The sequence below is a fragment of the Artibeus jamaicensis genome, unplaced genomic scaffold, assembly GCF_021234435.1.
Source record: "Artibeus jamaicensis isolate MK-2021 breed Jamaican fruit bat unplaced genomic scaffold, CSHL_Jam_final contig_2521, whole genome shotgun sequence".
NCBI lineage: Eukaryota > Metazoa > Chordata > Mammalia > Chiroptera > Phyllostomidae > Artibeus > Artibeus jamaicensis.
In genome coordinates this window covers 82,559-105,971 of record NW_026521539.1, presented here as the reverse complement: position 1 = coordinate 105,971, position 23,413 = coordinate 82,559, and the positions used below count along the sequence as shown (strand labels likewise).

General features: G+C 37.4%; 1 protein-coding gene across 5 annotated transcripts in view; it reads left to right on the top strand.

Moving 5' to 3' along the window:
* Nucleotides 1-23,413, top strand: part of LOC128626961 (ribosome-releasing factor 2, mitochondrial-like) — a 48,511-nt gene that overhangs the window by 2,163 nt on the left and 22,935 nt on the right. For 3 of the 5 annotated variants that reach the window (XR_008391078.1, XM_053662544.1, XM_053662541.1), the window contains exons 2-9: nucleotides 4,454-4,542; nucleotides 6,017-6,077; nucleotides 6,304-6,483; nucleotides 14,425-14,505; nucleotides 16,824-16,972; nucleotides 18,368-18,508; nucleotides 18,588-18,687; nucleotides 20,794-20,983. Coding sequence is in view for 4 of the 5 variants with exons in the window: in XM_053662544.1 (XP_053518519.1) it covers nucleotides 4,454-4,542; nucleotides 6,017-6,077; nucleotides 6,304-6,483; nucleotides 14,425-14,505; nucleotides 16,824-16,972; nucleotides 18,368-18,508; nucleotides 18,588-18,687; nucleotides 20,794-20,983 (991 nt within the window). In the remaining variant the exon portion in view is untranslated. The remainder of the gene's footprint in view (nucleotides 1-4,453; nucleotides 4,543-6,016; nucleotides 6,078-6,303; nucleotides 6,484-14,424; nucleotides 14,506-16,823; nucleotides 16,973-18,367; nucleotides 18,509-18,587; nucleotides 18,688-20,793; nucleotides 20,984-23,413) is intronic. The other 2 variants (XM_053662543.1, XM_053662542.1) reach the window with 2 other exon arrangements.

The window sequence follows — 23,413 nt, the reverse complement described above, 5'->3', positions numbered from 1 at the left end:
TGCATGTGTAATGTGTGCATATGCATGTGTTTGTAGAAAAGAAAAACGGGTGTGGCAAAATGTTAATATTTGGTGAATCTGGATGAAGGGGACACGTATGTTTATTGCGTACTCTTCTTTCACCTGTTCCCTAGATTTGAAATTTTTCAACGTGTAAAGTTGGGAGGGAGTTAAGGAAGCAGTTACTGAATGCCCTGCCTACAGACCCCTCAATAGACAGTGACATTTGCTTGATGCAAAGCCTGACACCAAGGTCCAAAGTTGATCACATACTGTTATTTCTGTTTCTTTCTGAGTTGCTTCATTTCCTGATGGTTTCATGCTTTTTGTCATTATAACATATTTTTTTTTTTGTTTTAACAGTTCTTTTTTTTTTTTTTTTTTTTTGAGAGAGAGAGGGGAAGGGAAGGAGAAAGAGTGGGATAGAAACATCAATGTATGGTTGCCTCTCCTGTGTCCCCTGCCGGGAACTGGCCTGCAACCCAGGCATGTGCCCTGACTGGGAATCGAACCGCGATACTCTAGTTTGCAGGCCCGTGCTCAATCCACTGAGCTATGCCAGCCAGGGCATCATTATAACATCTTTATATAAATTTGACATGTAATCATTCAGACAGACTGCATTATTTAAGATTCAAATATGCTGGAATAGGAAGTTAAATTTGTGACATAGGAGGCTTTTGTTTGTGAAACAGGTTTTTTAGCTAGCTGATGGAATGATGGGAGTCTTTAATTTTTTAAAAATATGTTTTGTTATGGAATGGGATGGGAGTCTTTAATTTTTTAAAAATATGTTTTGTTTAGGAGAAACTTATAATATATTCCCTCCCACCACCAAAACCTCATCACCATAATCAAAATTTAGTTAGGAGTGGATCATAGTGTTAAGCTAAATCTGTATAGCTTCTAGCGGAAAAACAAGTACACAAATGCTGAATTTCCTGAGTGCAGAAACACTGTTGGTTATGTGGGTGGATATCATTATCTTAGGAAATATGTGCTGAAATTCTCACACTACATGTGTTTGACAAGGATTTGTAGACTATATGAAGAACTGCTAATCAATAATAAAAATGAACAACACGATTAAAAATGAACAAAGGACTTGAATGGATAACTTCAATACGGAAGATATGTTAGTGGGCAGTAGGCACATGAAAAGATGTTTAGTCTCATTGGTCAAAAGGGAAATACAAATTAAAATTACAAAAAGAGACCATTTAACACCCACAAGAAGGACTGAATAAGAATGATGGCCACTGTGGGTTGAGGATTTGGAGCAAATGGAACTCATATCTTGTTAATGGGACTATACAATATTACAGTCGCTTTGGAAGACTATTTGGCAGTTTGTAATATAGTTAAATATACACCTGTTTTATAACCCAATAATTTTACTCCTGTATCTTCATCCAAGGAAATGAAAACATATGTCCACCAAAGATATGTTAAGAATGCTTAGGTGGCGAAATTCATAATAACAAACTTGAAACAACCCATGTACATCCACAGGTGGATAGAAAAAACAAACCAGTATTTTTATACAAAGGAATTTAGCAATAAAAATGAGTGAGCCAAAATACCCAACAACATGAGTAATTGTTACAAATATGTTGAGCGAAAGACCATGTCTATATATGAGATTCAAGAATAGGCAGAATAAATCTATGGTGACAGATACATTACATAGAGAACCCTGAAGATTACACCAAGAAACTACTAGAGCTGATAAATGCACTCGGCAAAGTAGGACACAAAATTAATATCCAGAAATCAGTTGCATTTTTATATGCCAATAATGAACTATCAAAAAGGGAATTTAAGAAAACAATTCTATTCATAATTGCTTCAAAAAAAAGAATAAAATACCTAGGAATAAATAGGAATAAATCTGACCAAGGGTATAAAAAACCTGTACTCAGAGAAGTATAAGATGCTGAAAAAGAAATGAAAGAGGATACAAATAAACGGAAACACATACTGTGTTCTTGGATACGAAGAATTGACATCATCAAAATGTCCATACTACCCGAAGCAATGTATAGATTCAGCACAGTTCCTATCAAGATTCTGGTGACATGTTTCACAGAACTAGAACAAGTATTTCAAATATTTACAGGGAACCACAAAAGGCCCCATACAGCAGTGGCAACCCTGAAAAAGAAGAACAAAGTTGGAGGAATCACACTATATAATATCAAACGGTACTGTAAGGCCACAGTAATCAAAAGAGCATGGTATTGGCATAAAAACAGACATATACATCAATGAAACAGAATAGAGAGCCCAGAAATAAACCCACACTTTTATAGTCAATATTTGACAGAGGAAGCAAGCACATACAATGAGCTAATGATAGTTCAGTCAATATATGGTGTTGGGAAAACTGGACAGATATTTGCAGAGAAATGAAACTAGACCGCCTTCTTACACCACACACAAGAATAAATTTAAAATGGATTAAAGACTTAAATATTATACCCAAAACCATAAAAATCCAAGAAGAAAACATAGGCAGCAAAATCTCTGACATTTTTTATCAGATGTATCTCCTCAGGCAAGGGAAACAAAAGAAAAAATAAACAAATGGGACTACATCAAACTAAAAAGTTTTGTACAGCAAAGGAAATCATCAACGAAATAAAAAGACAACCCACAGAATAGAAGAACATATTCACTGCTATATCTGATAAGGGGTTAATATTCAAAATTTATAAAGAACTTATAAAACTCAACACCAAAAAAAAAGAATAAAAAATGGGTGAAGGACCTGATTAGACACTTCTCCAAAGAGGACACACAGATGGCCAATAGACATATGAAAAGATGCTCATCATCACTAGTCATAAAAGAAATACAAATTAAAACCACAATAAGATACAATCTCACACCTGTCAGGATGGCTATCATTAATAAATCAACAAATGACAAGTGCTGGCGAGGATGTGGAGAAAGGAGGGAACCCTCTTGCATTGTTGAGGGAAATGCAAGCCTCGTGCAGCCATTATGGAAAGCAGTATAGAGATAGATCAAAAAATTAAAAATGGAACTGCTTTATGACCCAGGGATCCTACTTCTGGGACTATATCTGAAGAAACCCAAAGCACTCATTAGAACATAAGCACCCCTATGTTCACTGCAGTATTATTTACAATTGCCAAGATATGGAGGCAGCCCAAGGGCCCTTCAGTAAATGAGGGGAGAAAATGACTATGGGATATTTACACAATGGAATACTACCAGCTGTAGAAAAGAAGAAAATTTTACCCTCTGGGACAGCATGGATGGATTTAGAGAACATAATGTTAAGTGAAAGAAGCCAGTCAGGGAAAGACAAATGCCTTATGATCTCACTCACATGTGGAATCTGGTGAACAAACAATTAACAAGGAAAATAGAGACAGACCCATAGTTGGAGAGCAGAAGACAGTATTGGGGGCATGTTAGGGGGTGGAGGGATTGAGGAAAAAGGACTCATGGACGTGGACAATGGTGTGGTGATTGCAGGGGGGAGGGAGGATAAAGGGGATAAATGGTAATGGAAAAATAGGATTCAGAATAGGTCACTTATGGGGGAGTGGGGCAATTTCTTAGGTTCTATGTTCTATATCTTGATTGGGACAGTAGGTATACAAGTGTATTCATTTATCAAAACTTAATGACCTGTATACTTAAGAGCTGTATATTTTATTGTTTATTATTTATGTACATGTATAAATTTTACCTAATAAAACTGTCAAAGTATAAGTTGGCTTTACTTTTAATTAATTATAGCACATTAGGCTTTTTATGCTCTTTTCAAGGCTGTTGCACTCCACTAGGCACAGGTATGTCATAGACTTAAAATATTTGTATCTAATGTGTGCACAAAGTAGAATTAAGTCAAAGAGAAAAGCATGTGAGAATTGCAGGTTATAAATACAGGTATTGGCTTGTTTTTTTCCCCTTAAGTCTTCTTCAGTTTACATGAACATTCAGTCACAGTAGAAATACACAATTTTTGTCACAGCATTTTTATAGTATACCTCTGTTCTTTTAAAATCCCAAGTGTCTGAATTCAGGCAAAAGTCCGTATTTCGCAGATCAGAACACAGAAGCTCACTGTTGTGTGACAACACCCAGATGAGGGGAAGCCAAACAAAAAGGAAATCTGATTCTTGGTTAGTCCTCTTTCCATGACTCTCATTGCTTCCCCGGGTGTTAATTCTTTTTGTGTGGCCACCTAGTTGACTCAAAGTATCATTCTGAGTTTGAGACATACGTTTTGTCACACTTTGTTACATTCTTAGAGGTGTTAACCTAATAGCAAAAGAACAACTCTGGAAGTGTAAATACAGTGCCACTAATTCTGTGCTACAATAAGGCCCAATTCCATGTAATAATAGAGCCTTAGATCTCTTTATTCCATGTGTAGTAACGGTTATTTTTGTCCAATATTTGCGCTTTGCTTTAGGCACAAACTCTCACAGTATGGAGGCAAGCTGATAAACACCAGATACCTCGAATCTGTTTTTTAAACAAGATGGACAAAACTGGAGCGAGGTATTTATTTAAAGTGTGTTTTTTGGCTTATCAAAGTAAGAATACAATTTGAACTTTTAATGGAATATAACTTAAATTTAGAAATTGTTATTTCCTGTAGAGTATAAATAATGCATGAAATCTCTATTTAGTCCTATTTTTTTTAAAAAGCATCTCATTCATAGGTTAAGTAATAAGGAGAGATTAATAGAGAGCTGACAGATGATGAACTATCCTAATTCTAGTATAGAGAGACTATATTCTGTTTTCTAGGATCATGGCAGTGTGGTGTCTTGTTGATTTCCATTGGTTCTGTTTAGAGCTGTATGGTGTAGTCCCTGTATGTATTGCTAGAGGTTACGGTGCCCCCCTGTCAGTGTAGAGGTTAGAGAATTGTTTCCTGTAGTTGCCTCAGAGATCCATGTTCTTTCTTGTCCTCTGATTTCCTGTAGCTATTGGGTAATATGTTCTCCACAGAAAGGAAGTGGGAGAGGAGAATGTTGATAAATGTTGTAAGATCTGCAACTGAGTTAATGCTGAAATGTTGTGGTAATTCTCAGGTGTAACCAAAAATGATACGTTATTCTGAGAACATAATTCAGAATTCAGAATATCAAGAATATATGAAGGATTTGGAGAAAATATGAAAAAGACAATCTAGAATATAAAGGATTCTAGGGAAACGTGGTCTGGTGTGAGAGTGGCAGAAACAAACATAAACTGTATCTTCCCTCCCACCACACAGTGTGCTTTGTGTTTAGGTAAATCTCGACACTAATTCTAAGGTTGTTGGCTTAAAGGACTTTTGTTTTGATTAATAAAAGCACAACCTTCCAAGTGGTTGGGGCTCAAGTTCTGATCCTTTTCTGTTTGGAGTTTCTTGAGGTAGATGAAAATACTACTTTTACTGACTTACAGCACCTGTAATGATGGGGAGGGAAGTGACGAGATGCCAGGCTGGTTCTCAAAGAAAATGGGACCAGAATAAGCCCATGTGCCAAAGATAACATGAGTGCCATAGACAGCCAACCCCCAGTTTTAGCACAGAAGTGAACAGTCTAGCAGATGATATTAAGAGTGCCTGAGGTAAAGGTATAGAAAAATTAGACCTGCTCTTGGGAGAAAGCTGGTAGCCCTGTACGATAACAAGTAGGTATTAGAAGACTCCTTGGCTTGTAATCACAAATCTTGCATTTGAATCCTGACTGCAATTTATTATCTATGAGTTTGATCAATTCAGGTAACCTTAACCTCAAACTTAGTTAAAGTGAAGCTAACAATGATAATACCCTGAATAACCCGTGTGACAGATTCTGATATATACTCAGTTACTGTTACCTGACATTAAATTTTTATTTAAGATGTCCTGTGAAAGACCGTGAAGTGGTGAATATTAGGAACTATGAAAAGGGTTATAATTTTAGAGAGCATTCTTAAACCTGTTTTTGAAATCTTAACATTTTTAACTACAGGGTAATTATTTTGCTTTCTACAGTTTTAACTATGCAGTCGAAAGCATCAGAGAGAAGTTGAAGGCAAAGCCTTTGCTTTTACAGGTTGGTTGATTAATAACAATAGCTCCTCAGTTTCCTCATGAGTTTACTTATTGTGACATATATACTTCTAAAGCTATCTCAGGTCCTCTTTGGAAGAAATTGGGATATAAATAAAAATAGGTAAGATTAAGGGAATAATAATGGACATTTGGTGGAAAGATGAGATTTATCTCCAGTGCTGTTCTCATTGAGTGATATTTAATGTTACTTTTACTTCGATTTATAGTTACCAATTGGTGAAGCCAGAAATTTCAAAGGAGTGGTGGATGTAGTAAGTAAAGAAAAGCTCCTTTGGAATTCCAGTTCAGATGATGGAAAAGACTTTGAGAGAAAACCCCTTTTGGAAATGAGTGACGCTGAATTGCTGAAGGAGGCAACTGAAGCAAGGAGTGCCTTAATCGAACAAGTAAAATAAATAATTTCAGTTTAAAATGCATAAGATTTAGAAACTTAAAAAAAATTTTTTTTAATTTTTTAAAATTGATTATGCTGTTACAGTTGTTCTATTCCCCCTTCATTCCCCTCCACCCTACCCCCCCTTCCCCACCATTACCCCCCTTTACTTTATGACCATGTGTCTCAAGTCCTTTAGATTCTATATTTCCCATGCTATTCTTGCCCCCCCATCTATTTTCTATCTACTGTCTATGCTACTTATTTTCTGTACCTTCTCCCCCTTCTCCTCCTCCCACTCCCCTGTTGCTCACCCTCCTTGAGGTCTTCAATTCTATGTTTACCTCCTGATCTAGCTGTCCTTTTAGTTTGCTTTTGTTTTAGGTGTGGTTGTTAATAACTGTGAGTTTGTTGTCCTTTTCACTGTTCATGTTTCTTTAACTTCTTTTTCTTAGATAAGTCCCTTTAACATTTCATATAATAAGGGCTTGGTGATGATGAACTCCTTGAATTTGATCTTATCTGAGAAGCACCTATCTGTCCTTCCATTCTAAATGAAAGTTTTGCTGGATAGAGCAATCTTGGTTGTAGGTCTTTGGATTTCATGACTTGGAATACCTCTTTCCAGCCCCTTCTTGCCTGTAAGGTCTCTTTTGAGAAATCTGCTGACAGTCTGATGGGGACTCCTTTGTAGGTGACTGTCCCCTTAGCTCTTGCTGCTTCTAGGATTCTCTCCTTCATTTTAATTTTGGCTAATGTAATGATGATGTGCCTTGGTGTGTTCCTTCTTGGGTCCAACTTCTTTGGTACTCTCTGAGCTTCCTGGATTTCCTGGAAGTCTATTTCCTTTGCCAGATTGGGGAAATTTTCCTTTATTATTTGTGCAAATAAGTTTTCCACTGGTGGCTGTTCCTTTCCCCTTTCTGGTACCCCTATAATTCGGATATTGGAGCGTTTAAAGATGTCCTGGAGGTTCCTAAGACTCTCCTCATTTCTTTGAATTCTTGCTTCCTGACTCTTTTCTGTTTGGTCATTATTTGGTTTCTTCTGGTCCACTCCCTTGATTTGAGTCACAGTTTCCTTTTCATCGCTATTGGTTTCCTGTGCAATTGCATTCATTTCAATTAGTTTCGCCTTCATATGTTTCTCTAATTTGTGGCTATAATCAACCAGTTCTGTGAGGATCCTGATGACCAGTGTTTTAAACTGTGCATCTGAGAGTTTTGCTATTTCTTCATCGCTTAGGTCTATGGGCTCAGGGACTGTGAGAACTTGTGACATTTTTGGTCTGTTCTGGCCCTTTAAGTGTGAAGCAGCGCCTTGGACTCCCAGGTCGCTGGGTTGTGACGCTGTATGTGGGGGCGTGGTCAGAGCGGGGAAATGGCGGTGCCCTCTACTGCTGCCTGCCGCGGGGACGCCGGGCCCTGGTCAAATCGCCCACTCCCTCGCCTGTCCGCTTGCGCACAAATAGGCGACCACAGTCAACACGCAGCACCGCTTCCCTGCTGTCTCCTCCTCGGTAGCTCGCCTGGTCACTCGCTCAGTTGCTCCCCTGGTCACTCGTTCTGTCTCTCTAGGTCCAACCCTGTGCCTGGATTCGCGCGTCTGGATTCCGCGCCTGAGTCCATCTGACCGAGTCCTCTTGTGCAACCCTGCTCCACCAGCCACTGGTTTCGCCCCTTACCGGTCAGGCTGAAGAATTTGTTGTTAACGGACTTCCAAAAAGTTCAATTTTCCGTGTTCTGGCTGTGTTTTGTGTTGCTAATATTTAGTTGTCCCTAAACTTGGTTGTGTGAGAAGGCACGGCACATCCACCTATACCTCCATCTTGGCGGAAGTCCTAAATAAATTTTTTTGTGAAATTTAATATAAAATTATATATAGAACATGGAAGGTATAAGAATATTAAAGTGAACTCCAATGTATGTACCAGTGACTTAAGGAGCAGAGTATTAGCCATACTCTTGGGTTTCCATGTGTCACTTCCTATTTATCTCTCTCTCTCTTCCACTCATTATCTACTCCCCCAATCACTGTATGATTGTAGAGTTCATCTTACATTTACTTTCTTTTATAGTATATTACAAATATGTGTATCATTAAAGAACTAAGATTTTATGGTTTTGAACTTTATATAAATGGAATGATACTTTGTTCAACATTATGTTGGAGATTTGTCCATGTTATTACATGTGGTTATATTTCACTCATTCTTAGTCTTATAGTGTGGCAGTATATGATTGTACCATGATTTATTATGTTTTCCTATGGATGAACTTTGAGGTTGTTATCAATTTTTTTGCTATTACAAACAGTGTGGCTGTGAACATCTTTGAATGTGTCGCCTTGTGCACATAAGCAAAAACTCGTTTAGAGTTAAACCTAGGCGTGAAATTGCTAGGTCAGAGGATGTGCCCATCTATTACTTGACTGGATATCAGATTATTTAGAAAAATTTAAAACCATCAATTTTATAGTTAATGTATAATTTTAGACCTCATCCACCTTCAAAAAATTTTTAAATATTTTATATATTTTTAGAGGGAAAGGGAGGGTGAAATAGAGGGAGAGAAACATCAACCTGTGGTTGCCTCCCAAGCGTCACTTACTGGAGACTTGGTCTGCAACCCAGGCATGTGCCCTGACTGGGAATTGAACCAGCGACCCTTTGGTTCACAGACTGCTTGCTATTCAGTCCACTGAGCCACACCAGCCACCTTCAAAATTTTAATAGAAAATAGTAGGGTGTTAATATTGGGTTGGCCAAAAAGTTTTTTTTGCCCTGTAAGATGGGTCTAGTAGTGCTTAGTTGTCTTTTTAAAAAATATTTTTTATTGATTATGGTATTACAGTTGTGCCATTTCCCCCCCTTCATTCCCCTCCACCCTGCACACCTCCTGCCACCCACATTCCCCCCTTTAGTTCATGTCCACCGGTCATACTTACAAGTTCTTCAGCTTCTACACTTCCCATACTATTCTTGCCCTCCCCCGTCTATTTTCTACCTACCATCTATGCTACTTATTCTCTGTACCTTCTAACCCCTCTCTCCTCTCACTCCCCTGTTACTAACCCTCCATGTGATCTCCATTTCTGTGGTTCTGTTCCTGTTCTAGTTGTTTGCTTAGCTTTTGTTTTAGGTGTGGTTGTTGATAATTGTGAGTTTGCTGTCATTTTACTGTACATGTTTTTTTATCTTCTTTTTCTTAGATAAATCCCTTTAACATTTCATATACTAAGGGCTTGGTGATGATGAACTCCTTTAACTTGACCTTATCTGAGAAGCACTTTATCTGCCCTTTTATTCTAAATGAAAGGTTTGCTGGATAGAGCAATCTTGGATGTAGGTCCTTGCCTTTCATGATTTGGAGTACTTCTTTCCAGCCCCTTCTTGCCAGTAAAGTCTCTTTTGAGAAATCCGCTGACAGCCTGATGGGAACTCCTTTGTAGGTGACTGTCCCCTTAGCTCTTGCTGCTTCTAGGATTCTCTCCTTCATTTTAATCTTGGCTAATGTAATAATGATGTGCCTTGGTGTGTTTCTTCTTGGGTCCAACTTCTTTGGGACTCTCTGAGCTTCCTGGACTTCCTGGAAGTCCATTTCCTTTGCCAGATTGGGGAAGTTCTCCTTTATGATTTGTTCAAATAACTTTTCCACTTGTTGCCGTTCTTCTTCCCCTTCTGATACCCCTATAATTCGGATGTTAGAACGTTTAAAGATGTCCTGGAGGTTCCTAAGCCTCTCCTCATTTTTTTGAATTCTTGTTTCTTCATTCTTTTCTGTTTGGTTGTTTTTTTCTTCCTTCTGGTCCACTCCCTTGATTTGAGTCCCAATTTTCTTCCCATCATTATTGGTTCCCTGTGTATTTTCTTCATTTCACTTAGCATAGCTTTCATTTTTTCATCTAATTTATGACCAAATTCAACCAATTCTGTGAGCATCCTGATCATCAGTGCTTTGAACTGTGCATCTGATAGGTTGGCTATCTCTTTGTTGCTTAGTTCATTTGTTCTGGAGCTTTGATCTGCTCTTTTGTTTGGGCCACTTTTTTTTTTGTCTTGACATGCCTGTTATGTAGTGAGGAGTGGAGCCTTAGGTGTTCCCCAGGGCTGGTCAACCCAGTGGCAGGGTTGTGATGCTGTTTGTGGGGGAGTGGTCAGAGAGGGAACAATGGTGCTTGCTCTGCTTTCTGCTGGATTTCAGTCCTTTCCGCTGCTTCCTCCAAGCAAAGTGGGCCCTTCTGATACTGATTCCTGGCGGGTGGGCTTTTGTAAGTTCTAGGACCCTGTGGGTCTCTCCAGTGAACTCTCCTGTGAGGTTTGGAGTCTCTCCCGGCACCTCAAGCTCCACAAGTGTTTTCGATTGGTGTTTTGGGGCTTTATTTCCCCGTGCTGGGACCCTGGGTTGTGTGGTCTGTCTTGCTCCCCAGTTTCGCCTGGTGTATCTCAGGTGAATATGGGACCACCTAGTCCACCAGCCGCCTTTCATGCCACGCTCCTCTGCAATCCGCTGCCTTGCTTGGTTTGCCCTCTGCGACCCCGCTCCCAGGGTCTGCTGCCTGCCACCTGCAGGCCTGGGGTCCACCAGCCACTGCTGTTGCTGTGACCCCTCTCCGCCTGACTCCGCCCCTCCTACCGGTCTGGATGAATGTGTCTGTTTTAACTCCTTGGTTGTTGGACTTCCGTACAGTTCAGTTTTCTGTCAGTACTGGTTGTTTTTTTTTGTTTGTTTCTAATTTTTTGTTGTCTTTATTTTGGTTGTGCGAGGAGGCATAGTGTGTCTACCTACAACTCTATCTTGGCCAGAAGTCTAGTTGTCTTTAACTTTATTTAAAACAATTCTGTTAGATTGTATTGTGTCATCTGTCATAATCAGAATATATTTTTTAAAACTCATAGCAAAATTGGTGAATTTTTGTGTAGCCATTTTAATATTGAATATGGAAGAAAATATGCAATTTTTTGGCAGGTTATGCTTTATTATTTCAAGAAAGGTAAAAAAAACAACTGAAATGCAAAAAAAAATTTGTGCAGTGTATGGAGAAGGTGCTGTGACTGATGGAGCGTGTCAAAAGTGTTTGTGATGTTCCGTGCTGGAGATTTCTTGCTGGATGATGTTCCGTGGTTGGGTAGACCAGTTGAAGTTGAAAATGATCAAGTTGAGACATTAATTAAGAACAGTCAACATTCTATCATGCAGGAGAGAGCTGACATACTAAAAAAATTCAAATCAGTAAAGTTATTGGTGAAAATGAAAAATATGTTTAGTTTTACGGAAAAAATTAAATGGACTTTTGGCCAACCCAATATTTATAATGTTTATAGGATATTGTTAGTATATAGAACAATTAAGTAAAACATACCTTAAACAAACTCCCTGAATTTTATGGTTGAAAAGAACATTTGAGTTTGAACTCTTTGATTTTTTAAAAAATTTACTTATTGATTATTTTTATTGATTCAAAAGAGAGAGAAACATCGATGTGAGAGAGAAATGTCAGTTAGTCGCCTACCACACACACCCCAACGAGGGACCAAACCCCAACTTAGGCATGTGCCCTGACTGGGAATTGAACCCATGACCTCTCCCTGTATGAGACGATGCTCCAACCAGCTGAGTCATATTTAACAGGGCTGAACTCTTTGAGTCTCTTACTGCTAAGTTAAACTGATCAAAATAGATCACATAATTAATTTTTTTCATTCATCTTTTGTATGAAGTTATTTTTGAAGTAATAATTTTTCATTATAATATATAGTAATTATCAACTTTACGACTGACATAACTATCATTGTTATTTTTATTATTGGATAATAGTTATTGAAGACTTACAATCTATCTTAAATGCTTTACATATATTATTTAATACTGACAACAGCCTCCATTATCCCCACTTTACAAGTGAGGGAACAGAGGCTTACGTGCTCGAGTAAGTTCTCCTGTCGCTAATAAATAGCAGAGCTGCAGTCTGAGCCCAGATCTGTCTCAGTTGAGAGCTGGAGCTCTTACTTTGCCAAATGGCTGCTCAAATTGGGGGCGGAGGGGGGACGCAGGGAACATAGAATAAAAGTTGAATTGATACTTACTAATCAATAATCGGGTACATAATTGGTTCTCCTTTGAGGTTTTGTTTTATCTCAACAAAGGGGCTATCAGAATTAAACCTGAGAAGGATTTTATAAGGTAGTTGAGGAGCCAACATAAACTTGCATATATGCCTCATATTGTTCTAGGACATGAAAGGCTCAAATTTTATTTTTATTATATATTATCATAGATAATAAATTGCTAATTACAAGGAATGCATATGTATGTATGGAATTAGTAACACCACGTCCTGTTAGGATGGCTACTAGTATAAAAATAAAACAAGTATCATAAGGATGTGGAGAAGTTGTAACCCTTCTGCATTGTTTGTGAGAATGACACTGGTGCGGCCACTGTTAACAACAGTGTGGTGGTTCCTTAGAAAACTGAAAATAGAGTTAACATATGATCTGGCAGTTCCACTTCTGGGTATATATCCAAGTGAATTGGAAGCAGAGTCTCAAAGGGGTATTTGCACATCTTCATAGCAGCGTTATTTATAATCGGGAAGAGGTGGAGGGTGTTTGTCAACAGGTGAATGGACAGATAAAATGTGGTGTGTGCACACAGTGGAGTATTACTCAGCATTAAAAGGGAAGGAATTTACATGTGCATTATTGATGAACCTTGGGGACATTAAATTGCTAATTAAAGTAAGCCAATCACAAAAAGACAAATACTGCAGGATTCTGCTTACATGAGATATCTATCCAGGTTCCGTTGATAGAGACAGGAAGTAGAATGATAGTTGCTAGCCTCTGGGCAAGGGGAGAATGAAAAAGCGTTATTTTATGGGTCTGTAGTTTTGCTTTTGTGAGACAAAAAAGTTCTGGAGATTAGTTTTACATCACTGTCAATATACTTTACTGAACTGTTCACTTAGAAATGATTAAGATGGTAAATTCTGTTACATTGTAGTGTATCACAGTTACACATTTTTTTTAAATTAAAGAATAAGATTAGTGTGGATAGGAACCAATGTCCTGTGTCCTTCAGGTGAACAGTGAAAATAATAAATTTTTTCTATAATTACTGTATGTTTGGGCAGCATAATTAGAATTGGTTATTTAATCCTCACAGTAGCCCCATGAGGTAGGTATTAGTGTTATCTCCATGAGTAGCCAGGGAAAGAGAGGTGGTGACATACCGTGACCAAAGTTTTCATGTAAATTTTCAAGTAGTGAAGTCATTTCCAGGCAGTTTGACTCCAGAAGCTGTGCTTAAGCATTACATAGGCTGCTTTTCAGGATGGTTTAGTGCATTTTTGCTATAGTTAGCTGTGAAAAGTGTGTCTTTCTCACCAAGTTTGCAAGTTTTGTTCCCATGTACTATTATAAACTTTTGAAACATTTATTAATTGTATTGTCAGCTAAATTCTTCTACTTCATAATGGCAAACAATTATGAAAAGAATGTAAATTGGATAATTGCATTTTTATTATTGAAATCATGTCTGTGCCCCTGCCCCCAAACTTAAAGGTATTTCCTCAGTGCAGGGTTAGTTGTTTTAGTCTGATGGTCTCAGGAGATCTTGTGAACATTCAAAATATTAGAGGAGCCCCAGGTAAAACTTTCTGATGAACTGAGACCCCCAAATTTATCTAAAAACAGCAGTCCATTGTGTAAGTTATCACTGGCTGTAGATTGTGCATTTTCTCTTATGTCTTTTGAGCACTGAATAGATAGTACTTCATTTTCTTTGAAAAAAACACCTCTCTTTAGAAGATAGGAAGAGGTCCTCGGCCTGGATAAGTTAGGTTCTTGAAGCTGTCTTGAAATATTTGGAAAATATATGTTTATGGTATTTAGACTTAAGCTAATAGTTGGACAACAAACACAAGTCATAGAACTAAAAGCCTTTCTTTATAGGTTGCAGATTTGGATGATGAATTTGCTGACTTGGTTTTAGGAGAATTTAGTGAAAATTTTGATTTGGTACCAGCTGAAAAGGTAAATTTTATTATTCATTTACTATAACCAAGTTTTACTAATTGTATTTGCTTTGCTTTCTCTGTTTTTATTTTCCCCCCTTCAAGTTTGCATAGTATTGGAAACTGTGTTGACTTCAACAAACATTAGTAAAATATTAAGCTAAAGTTACTACTAACACAAAATGTTGCCTTAAATAAAAATTAGGAGAATGTAAAGATGAAGCCACTACTAATACATGGGTACTTAATAATGGCAGTGATTTACTGGTTTGGGATATATTTAAAAAAATTAGAGATTGAGTCTTTTTTCCTTGTATTGAGTCAAGAGAAGTTAAGTGTTCATTCTCAGCCTTTTCTCTTCGTTGAGATCATCCTTCTGAGTATTTTAGGGAACCCATAGGTAGAAATTTGGATTTAAAATTTACTGGCTTTTCAGACTACTATAATGATCATTTTAATCAGAACATTTTTTTTCTGAATCTGTTTTAATTTTTAGTGGAAACTCATTGCAGGCCTGTGTGTGTGTGTTCTTTTGAAAAATATTAAACCAGAGACTAGGGAAGTAGAATACTGATGATAATTGAATTATGACAGATGTCTTCAAGGCATTCCTGTTTTTTTTTTGTTTTGTTTTTTGGTTTTGTTTTTTTGCCAAGGACCTTTCCCCATGAATTTGGCAAACTTACTCTTTATTTTCCTTTGTGAAACATAAGAGTTACCAAAGAAAGTTTTTAAGTGATAACGTGTATAATACTGGGTTGACCAAAAAGTCCATTTGGTTTTTTCCATAAAATAGAAGATAAATTTTTCAATTTCACCAATAACTTTATGGATTTGGATATTTCGAGTATGTTGGCTATCTCCTGTGTGGTAGAACATTAATTGCTCTCAATGTCTCGATTTATTTTAAGTTTATTTATCTTTAGAGGGGAAGAGAAGGAGAGAGGGAGAAAAATATCAATGTATGGTTGCCTCTTGGGTGTCCCCTGCTGGGAACTGGCCTGCAACCCAGGCATGTGCCCTGACTGGAAATCGAACCACAATCTTTTGGTTCGCAGGCCCACACTCAATCCACTGAGCTACACCAGCCAGGGCTAATATCTCGATTTGATTGCTGTCGACTTTAACTGGTCCACCTAACTGTGGAGAATCTTCCAGCAAGAAATCTCCAGCATGAAACTTCTCAAACCATTTTTGATGTGTTCAATCAGTCCTTTTCCATACACTGCACAAATCTTTCTTCGGCATTTCAGTTGTGTTTCTACCTTTTTTTAAATAATAAAGCATAATATGTTGAAAATGTGTTTTCTTCAATTTTCAGTACTAAAATGGCTACACAAAAATTCACCAATTTCAATAAGTTTTTTTAAATGCATGCTGATATGAAAGCTGTCACAATACAATCTAACAAAATTGTTTCAAATGAAGTTAAAGACAAGTATTAGAACCATCTTTTGGAAAAAATAAACAAACATTTTGGCTAACCCAATAAGGTCCAAGATGAGCCCAACAAATTTTACCTAGTTATTTTTCCCAAAACAAATTAAAGAAAAACATGAGATCTAATTATAGATTAATTTTAAGCTATTTAAAGTTATTTGAGACAGGGGAAAAAGTATTTTTCTCTTGAATGAAGTGCCATAATTGTGACATTTTTTATTGTTGCGTATTTGAATGCCGAAGTGTGATGTTCACTGTGCCCTGCAGTCACAAAGCATGATTTCTGTTTTCAAAGAGCTTATACTCTAAGGTAGAAATGACCCACCATTTCTCTAATCAGGAGCTGGCAAGTGTGCCCGAGCTTTTCTTGTGTTTTGAGGTCTTTCAAAAAAATGTTCTACTTTGATTTCTCATTTTCTTTTGGATTTTATTTAATATGGATTCAATTCATTTGAAAAATTTGTAATTACTATTTATATCTTTAATTTCTTACCAGTTTCTCTGTTAGATTAACAAGGTTAAACCATAAGTATATTAATTTTTTTCAAGGAATATTTTCAAATACCTACTTTATTTTAACCACTTTTCTGGTTTCTGGGGATTTAGCAGTGTTTTATCAGACGTTACTATAATGTTCATATGTAAATTTTACATTTTAGTGGAAGATGAGGCAGACATTAATAAATATGCATTTAATGTACCAGTTAGTGATTAATGTTATAAAGAAAAACAAAGAATATGGCCATAAAGAATGATGGAAGTGTGTGAGGAGTGCTGTTTTACATGGTTGGTTAGGAAAGACATCTAATTCTGAGCTATTTTGGTTGGAGACCAATACACTGTAAATGTGACCATCTTATGGCACAGAGAATGCTTATCTGTGCCTCTGCTTTGTAGCTACAGACTGCAATCCACAGAGTAACCCTGGCTCGGACAGCAGTGCCCGTGCTTTGTGGGAGTGCCCTGAAAAACAAAGGGGTCCAGCCGTTGTTAGATGCCATTACTATGTATTTGCCTTCACCTGAAGAGCGCAACTATGAATTTCTGTGAGTATGCAAGTACATAGATTAAAATCTTATAGCTTTGAAAAGACAGCTAGGCAAATAGATCTTTTTATCCCACAACAAGTAGTTGGATCATCATTTTTAAATAGATTGGTGAGAAATATTGTAAATACTATAATACAGTGCCACAATAGTTTTTACTTGAAAGGGACATTTGTTACCTCTTGTAACCTGCTACCTTTACACATGGAGCTAAGAATGTGGATTTAGTGATGTGTAAAAGTGGGCTGACCTGCCATCTCGTTGTGTTTTTTTTTTTTAAATTTTAAGAGTAGTATACTGGGGAGATTTGATAAATATTCTGTAGATATATTTATATCTATTCTAGATTTCAAGATGTTTCATAAGCTCAAAATATTTTGTGGCTATAAAGAAAGGTCATTGTTTTACTTCTATTGTCACTAACAACTTTGTACTTATTAATAATGTGAGTGTTGTCCAAAATTGCAGCCAATACTGTACTTCAGTCCTATTAATGAGGATATTACTCACTTTTACTATCTCTCATCTGAGAGGCATATAGTAAAGTGATTATAAGCATGGACTGTGTACTACCTGGATTTAAATCCCAGCTCTTCCAAGGTGTTTAACCTCTCATCTGTGAAATGCAGAGAATAGGACCTATTTCATAGGATTGTTGCAAGAAGCAATGAGTTAATACTTATAAAGCACATGATACAGTGCTTTATAAATATTTATTAAATCAAGTTAAAAACTGGAGGAATAATATTGGAGATATTATGAAATAGAAATGTTTAACCTACTTTGAATTATGGACTCCTTTGAAACTAGTGAAAATATGGAGCTTTTCCTACATAAAACACACTTGTGCACAAAATTTGGCAATTTTAGGGGGTTTCAGAGTTTCCGTAACCTATTATTAATGAACACCAGTTTAAGTACATCATTCTGTAAGAATTTTGACATGTAAACAAGTTCAGATTTGTAGTATAAATTTATATAGTTATGTAACTAGAGAAAAAGTGAGAGGATAGTGTAAAAGCAACAATTGGAAAGTACCTGTTTATTTACCCTGTACAGGTTTTTTTGAGAAAATGGTGTGATGTTCCTAGGTATATTTTTTTGAGGAGGGAACTCTTGGCTCTGGAATTATTTGCAAGTAGAGGTAATATTTGGAAGAGGCCCCAATTGCTTTTAGTTTTGAGGAATTAATGGTAAGATTGCCATGAAGTAATTTATTCCAGTGGAGGAAGAGAGGCACCGGCATTATTTGATCAGGCTGGGTAGCAAAACTAGAAGATATGAAGGCTCTTTGGGGGACTTCAAGATTAAACTTGTGAAGTGATTATCATCTCATCTGTATACATATATAGGAAGTGTATTTTAAAGGCTTTTCTGTCTCCTTAACTTTTATAGGCAGTGGTACAAGGGTGACTTATGTGCACTGGCATTCAAAGTTCTCCATGACAAGCAGCGGGGACCACTGGTTTTTGTGCGCATTTACTCAGGGGTGATAAAACCCCAGTCGGCCATCTACAATATTAATGGAAACTGCACGTAAGTAGAAGCTTTGGTTATTTTCTAAAATTGTGTTTCTTTAAAAATACTTTTACTGATATATATCATAGTTTTACAGGGAGAGAATAAGTCGTCTACTTTTGCCATTTGCTGACCAACATGTAGAAATCCCTTCACTGACTGCTGGCAACATTGCTTTGACTGTTGGGCTTAAACATGTGAGTGACTGAATGGTTTCTCTAGGAAATAACAGCTTATGTATTTAATTAAAAGTAGGTATTTTATAATAGCAAAAACCTATAGATAATCTAACTGTCCATCGATAATGGAATAGTGGATATTGTAGCATATTCATCAACATGCTTGAATCTCATAGAAAGAAAGCAAAGTAAATTATGGCTCAGTGGACCGAGTGCCAGATTGCAAACCAGATGTTCCCAGTTGGATTTCTGCCTGTGTTGTGGGCCAGGTCCCCGGTTGGGGCGTGTGAGAGGCAACCGATCGATGCTTCTCTCACACATCGATGTTTCTCTCCTCTTCTTTTTCCCTCCCTTCCTCTCTCTCTAAACAAATAAATAAATAAAACCTTTTTTAAAAAAAAAGTACAGAAGGCTGTTAAAAGTAACGATTATATTTATTCAAAGTCAAATAAAATAGTATACTATTCAAATAAGATACATACATACATTTTAAGATTACATAAAACATTGTTATTTCCATGGGAGTTGTTTTCCTGTTCTGATCCTTGCACACAATTTCATCCAGCCTCATGACCGGTCAGGTACTAACTGAAGAGGTTTTGCAGTGTAGGCTCCATGAGGGCATACTTTTCTCTCTCTCTTGGTCTCTGTTCTCAGTCCTCAGACCAGTGTACTGGGGGCTTCGTGACTGTAGGAAGAAAATACTTGGTGCCATCTGTGTGTATTTTGGTGGATTACAGTTAAGGGCATCTCACTTATATATGGGCTCGGTCAAGTACAGTTTCTCATTAAACTTTGGTACATTTGACATTAGGGTAAACATTGTTACTTTCAACTTTTTTTGTTTTAACAGCTTATTAAAATATAAAAAGAAAAATGTACCCTTTGCAGCAGCATGGATGGACCTGGAGAACATTATGCCAAGTGAAATAAGCCAGTGAGAGAAAGATAAATACCATATGAGTTCACTCACATGTGGAATCTAATGAACAACTCGAACTAACAAGCAGAATAGAGACAGACTCATTCATTGATAGAGAGAGGAGGCCGACAGCTCTGGGCAGAGAGTTGGAGGGTTCTTGGGAGGTGGAGGGTTAGAGTAAAAAAGAAGAACTCATGGACATAGGCAACAGTGTGGTGATCATGGGGGATGAGGGTTGGAGATGGAAGAGGGTATAGGAAGGTAAATGGTAGTGGAAAAAATAACAATAAAAACAGACTTTTACCATTTCTGACTCTTTATGAAGTTGCAGGATGTGAAACCCTTTACAGAAAATCCCCACGGTCCATTTTAGCACTGCAGTGTCCTCTGTCTGCCTGGAGGCAGGGACTGCTTGCATGTGTTTGGAGGAGTTACAGAAATCTGTTTGGGCTTGTGCTTCAGTCGGAGTATCTTTACGGAGATGGAGACTGGCACAGAGCTTCATAACATATAGGATTAAAATGAAAATTATAGCCTCTGCTGGTGTGGCTCTGTGGGTTGAATTTTGGCCTGCAAACTGAAAGGTTGCCAGCTCAATTCTCAGTCAGGGCACATGGCTGAGTTGCAGGCCAGGTCCCGAGTTGGGGATGTATGAGAGGCAACCAATTAATGTATCTTTCACAGATCAATGTTTCCCTACCTTTCGTTCTCCCTCCCTTCCCCTCTCTCTAAAAGTAAATAAATAAAATCTTTTTAAAAATATTTAATTTAATTTAAAGTATAGTTTTGCGTGGTCAAGGGTATTCTGATTATCTGCATATTTTAGTTAATAGAGGCTTTTCTGTAAAATAGTCATAAAATTTACAGGTGATAAAAACCCTATTAAACTTCTACCTGACTTATCTTTATATGACTGAAAATTTGGGAAGGTACATTTGTTTTGCCAAGTGGATTTTGGATATGTACTGTGTATATGTTTTATTGTTAGACTTACTACAATAGTATTTTGGTTAGAATTCTTATACACATTAAATTAGATTTATTTGTGCAGTGTTATAATGAGCTTTACAAATTTGTCTCTCTTTTAAGTACTGATGAAAAGAAAGTGCTACATTGAATTTTTTCTCATTCTGTGGCTCTTGGTGGAAGTTGAGTGCTTACCAACAGCCAGTTTCATCCCGAGGCATCTTCTTTGCTTGCAGACAGCCACTGGAGACACCATCGTCTCATCCAAGTCGAGCGCATTAGCTGCAGCTCGTCGAGCCAGAAGAGAAGGAGAAAAGAAACATAAACAAAACAGTGAAGAAGAGAGACTCTTACTGGCTGGGGTGGAGATTCCAGAACCTGTGTTCTTCTGTACCATAGAACCTCCTTCAGTGGCTAAGCAGCCAGGTACAAAATAGTCTTGGAGGATCGATTAATTAGTGCTCTGATAATTCAGATAAAATAGTTACATTATACCTGCAAAAGATTTCATGTGTGATTGAGTTTAATTTTAACAGAATTTATTGGTAAATGTTTCTTACATAGTCTAGTTTTTTACTTAAGATGTTTTGATTTTTGCAAACTTCTTTTATTTTTTCTTTTGTTATATCTTGTCCATTTTTCTCATATCATATTCTTCCATAGTTTTATTCGAGCACAAACCCAAACTCTTTAGTATGGCATATATAGCTCATTATTTCAGCTATGTAATTTCCAATTAAGTTTGATTAGATGTAGCAGAAAATCCTCAAGTAGCAGTTGCTTTAATGATAAAAGTTTATTTCTCTCTGTTATAAAATCTACCTTGAGTTGGCAGCCCTGGGATTAGAGGGTGGCCCCACAGTCTCAGCAGGCTCCAGGCTCTGGTCTTTTGTCTTGCCTGTCTGAGTGGGCAGCTCCTACCCTTAGTCATCTCACAATGGCTTCTGGAGCCTTGGGCGTCACATGGGGGCTCCTGGCAGCAGAGAACAGTAATGACTTTAAAGATTTCTTATATGTCATTGGCCATCACTTAGAATCTATATGGCCACCAGTTGCAAAAATGCAGTCTTGTAACTAGGCAGCAGCAAAATAGACTAGGAGGCTACCAGGCATCTTCGACACCAGCTTTCTTGACTGGCCTCAACTTCTTGAAACTTGCTACTTTGTTCTGAACCCTCTTTACCCAAGCAAAAACAAAACCATACTAACTGCTCACAACTCACAGTGCCATAATAAAGTAGTTCTGATGTCCTGAAGATGCCATGCTTTTTTTTGCATTGTTTCTTTTCCTGTGTTTTCTCTTGCATTATGATGGCACCCTGAATTGTCTGCTTTGAAAATATTCACTCTTTCTTTAGTTCTCAGCTGAAGCATCACCTGTTTTTGAAGCCCTCACTGAATTCCTCTATTAGACTGTTAAAGGACAAACTTTCTAGTTCTACAGGTGGCTTTAGAAGCCATTTTCCACTGAAAAATAAGTTAGACCCACAGATTATGGAAAAACAAAGGCAACCTTTATTGCCTCCCAAGTCTTTTTGAGTGCCTAGTGGGAAAGAAAGGATTCCTACCCAAGTAAGCAGTTCCAGTTGCTCACCTCTCCAGCTGAAGTTCACCTGAAAGAAATCCAAGCACTGGTATAGGTATAGCCCTCAAGTACTGAAGGAAACTGGGTGTCTTCTTGTCCAGTTGGTAAAGGAATGACATTCATTCATTCATTCATTCATTTTGATTTAAATTCAAGCAGGTGTAGCAGCAGTTTTCTTGTTACCTTAAAATGCCCTGAGGCTGGCTAAAGAAGGCTTGACTCTGGGGATGAGGTGACATGAGTGTGGCTGCCAGTGACATCAGGGTTGACCAAACTAGTTATGCAAGTGTGACCACACACTTAAGGACAGGGGCTCCCTGAAAAAAAATAACCTATGAGTTCTTTTGAATATATTTGAAACTCATTTCATATGTATGTAGTGTGTCTACTTGTATTCAAATTGCAGGATTGTAGTTAAGTTGCACCAGCCAGTTTTAAAATCTAAGGCCTCAATCCATAACTGCTTTAGGAGAAAACCTACGTTAGGTGTCCAAAGAAAGTCTAATGGGCACTAGCTCAGAGGTCCTGGACTCCAGAGAGCAGAGGACTTCCCAGAGCCGCCCTTACTCAGACTTCCTACAAACAGATCTGCCCACACTTTTCTCTGCGCTTCCACTGTATTTACCCTTTGGTCCTGTTACAGGACTTGACAACCCGTGTTGTAATGCTGTTAGTGTTTTCACCCCAATAAACTCCTGAGGGATGTATTCCTTGTAAATATTTTTTAATGAAGTCGTATCTTTTATAATAAAATTACCACCTTGTCATTCTAAAAGCCACAAAGTATCGTAAGCATTGTTACTTTCTTTATCTGTAACAGGTACTTAAAAATAAATTATTACCTAAAATAAGCCTCTGAACTTTGGATGTGTGTGTACATCTCTTGGGGTTCTTGTTGAATGCAAACTCTGATTCAGCCTAGAACCTAAGATTCTAACAGGTTCCAGGTGGTGCCGATATTTGCTGGTCCTCGGACCCAACTTTGGAATATTGAGTCTAGAACAGCATTGTTCAGTAGAAATAAAACATAATCCACTTACATAACTTAAAATTTTCTTACAGTCACATTTAAAAAATTGGCAAAATTAACTTTAGTAATATGTTTTCTTTAACCCAGGAAATTAAAATATTAGTCGAATAATCAATATAACAAGTGAGATATTTTACTCTTTTTTTTTTCATAATAAGTCTTTGAAACCTGGTGTGTATTTCACACTTACAGCGCATGTCAGTTCAGATTGGTAAATACCTACTGATGGGTAGTGGCCACC